The sequence below is a fragment of the Impatiens glandulifera genome, chromosome 8 (genome assembly GCF_907164915.1).
Source record: "Impatiens glandulifera chromosome 8, dImpGla2.1, whole genome shotgun sequence".
Classification (NCBI taxonomy): domain Eukaryota; kingdom Viridiplantae; phylum Streptophyta; class Magnoliopsida; order Ericales; family Balsaminaceae; genus Impatiens; species Impatiens glandulifera.
In genome coordinates this window covers 41,236,455-41,239,038 of record NC_061869.1, presented here as the reverse complement: position 1 = coordinate 41,239,038, position 2,584 = coordinate 41,236,455, and the positions used below count along the sequence as shown (strand labels likewise).

General features: G+C 41.7%; 1 protein-coding gene across 1 annotated transcript; it reads right to left on the bottom strand.

Moving 5' to 3' along the window:
• Positions 1-436: 436 nt before the first annotated feature.
• LOC124913341 lies at positions 437-1,174 on the bottom strand. The gene has a single exon (XM_047453933.1). The coding sequence runs from the start codon at positions 1,172-1,174 to the stop codon at positions 437-439; it is 738 nt and encodes a 245-aa protein (XP_047309889.1).
• Between the last annotated feature and the right edge of the window lie 1,410 nt (positions 1,175-2,584).

Sequence of the window (2,584 nt, the reverse complement as noted above, 5' to 3'; positions counted from 1 at the left end):
CTAAGAAAGCTTGATTTACCTCGCATTCTCATCATCTTCGTTTGTATAAATGAACCTCATAACGACTTCATCTCGGTAATCTACCATGACAAAATCTAAGAAAGCTTGATTTCTTTGCTTGTTCTTGATCATATATTGACATTGAAGGATTTCCATGATATTTAGGGGATATTTTTTATGTTTTTTTGGGAGCAACCAATTCTCTTCCTGTCACCAAAAACTTAGGTACTTCTTGACCGCCCTCTTTTTGTACCACCAAACTAGGTGCGACTTCATCAATTTGGGCAGACTCGAAGTTCTTCGGCTTGTTCTGCGTCACATATGGAGATTTAATGCGTGCTGGAATTTTCCTTTGTCGCACAGGATTTTTCCTTCTTTTTCTTTGAGCTACCTCTTTTTTAGGTACTTCCTCTTCCTCTTCCTCTTTTTGACCGGCCTAATCTAGACCCCCCTCTTTTTGACCGGCCTCATTGAGACCCCCCTCTTTTTGACCAGCCTCATCGAGACCCCCCTCTTTTTGACCGACCTCATCGAGACCCGCCTCATTTTGACCCCCCTCAGTGTGACCGGCCTCATTTTTACCGACATCTTCGAGACCCGCCTCATTTTGACCCCCCTCAGTGTGACCGACCTCATTTTGACCGGCCTCTTTGTCACCCCCCTCATTGTGTACCCCAGCTTCTGCAGTGGGTGTTCGATCCTTGAAGTACTTGTGCATGGCATCTCTGAAACGTTTATTCCTGTCCATTGTTCTGTACATGATGTGGATGGTGTTATCATACAATGGCGTTGCATCCCAGCCTGAACTTAAAGATTCCATTCTTCTCGTGGGTTTTTCAATCATCAATGTACATTTAGTAATCCACACCAAATTCTCTGTAAAATCCAGTCTATCTACGTCTGGAGGTGCTGTGTTCAGAGGTGTTACATTCAGAGGTGGTAGGCCATCATTCCTAGGTGTTGAATTCATTGGTTCTGACCTCTTCCTAGGTGTTGCCTTCTTAGGTTCTGATGTTGCTGCCTTTGGAGGCTCAGACACCCTCACATCATTATCCTCCTCATTCATATCCTCCTCCTCGTTCTCCCCCACATCATTATCCTTCTCATCGTTCTCCCCTCCACATCCCCGGTAGTGGAATTCGTCCCACAACGCTTCCACGTCTGAATCCTCCATTTTCCCACTCTGTATCCAGCCTAAACTTCAATATCGTGTCATTCCGACATGACAGTATAGGAAATCGTCGCTCATTAACTCCTCCCAGTTTAGGGTTGCTCACCCTATACACGTAGCACAGCTGAAAATAAACATATGTTAAAACCAATTATTTTTGAAAATAGAGAAATTAATTAGTGATAACTTACAATAAGGAACGTCTGTGGTCCTTGGAAATGTCGTTTTCCATTCTCCTTCACTTTTGCGCATGATTGAACTAATCTTTCAAGTACAAATTTGCACCAATTGAACTTCTTGATATTATAAACATCTGAAATAGATTTCAGAATTTTCTACCTACAAGTGAAAACAACATATTTAAGGATTATTTAACCATACATATATGTTGTCATGCAAGTGAAAATAACAGAAATGAGATATACCTAGATAGTTGACCTAGGTGATCACATCAGAGAAAGCAACTAACAACAAATAATACGAAGTCTATCTTGAAATTGTTGTCAGCAGCTTTGTTCACAATCATTTTCATCGGCATAGTAGTCACTAAAGGAGCGCCATTAACATTGTTACCCCATCGAGTCCTAAATGCCTTCAACTTGTCATCAGTCTCGTTATTCTCGTATTCTATAATGTCCAGCTCCCCTCTGGGGAGATCCAATATCATATGAACATCCTCTTCTTCGATTTTCACTTTCTCGCCATTCTCTATGGTGAATGAACATTTATTACAGTCAAATTGTCTGACTAGATAACGAGATATCTCCCTGGGGCATTTTAAAAACGATAATGATAGTAGAGAGCCAAAGCCTATTGACTTCACCGCATCTTTTTGTTCCTTAAACAACATTTGAAGAAGATTGAAAATGCCATAAGACGATGTCCTAGTTAAAAATAAGTTGTGGGAGTTGCTTTGGGAGCTTCTACTTTGGGGATTTGGGAGCTACTTTGGGAGCTGCTGCTTTGGGGGATTTGGAAACTACTTTGGGAGCTGCTTCTTGGTCATTCCTTTTACGTTTATTTGTCCTACAAAAACAAAAGATAAACATTTAAAAACCATGAAGCAGATAATCAGATAAAACCATGATAACTACTTATTTCGGGCCTAGAAACCAAGCTTTCAGGTCCTGAAACCAAGCTTTCAAGTTCTGAGACCAAGCTTTCAGGTCCCGAAACCACCTATTTCGGGTCCAAAACACAATATTTTGGGTCCCGAAACCACCTATTTCGGGACTCATAACAGCCAAACATGATATAATCCCACTTTCGGGTCCCGAAACACCCTATTTTGGGTCCCGAAACCACACTTTCGGGACCCATAACAGCCAAACATGATATAATCTCACTTTCGGGTGCCGAAATACGCTATTTCGGGTCCCGAAACCACACTTTCGGGACCCATAACAGCCAAAC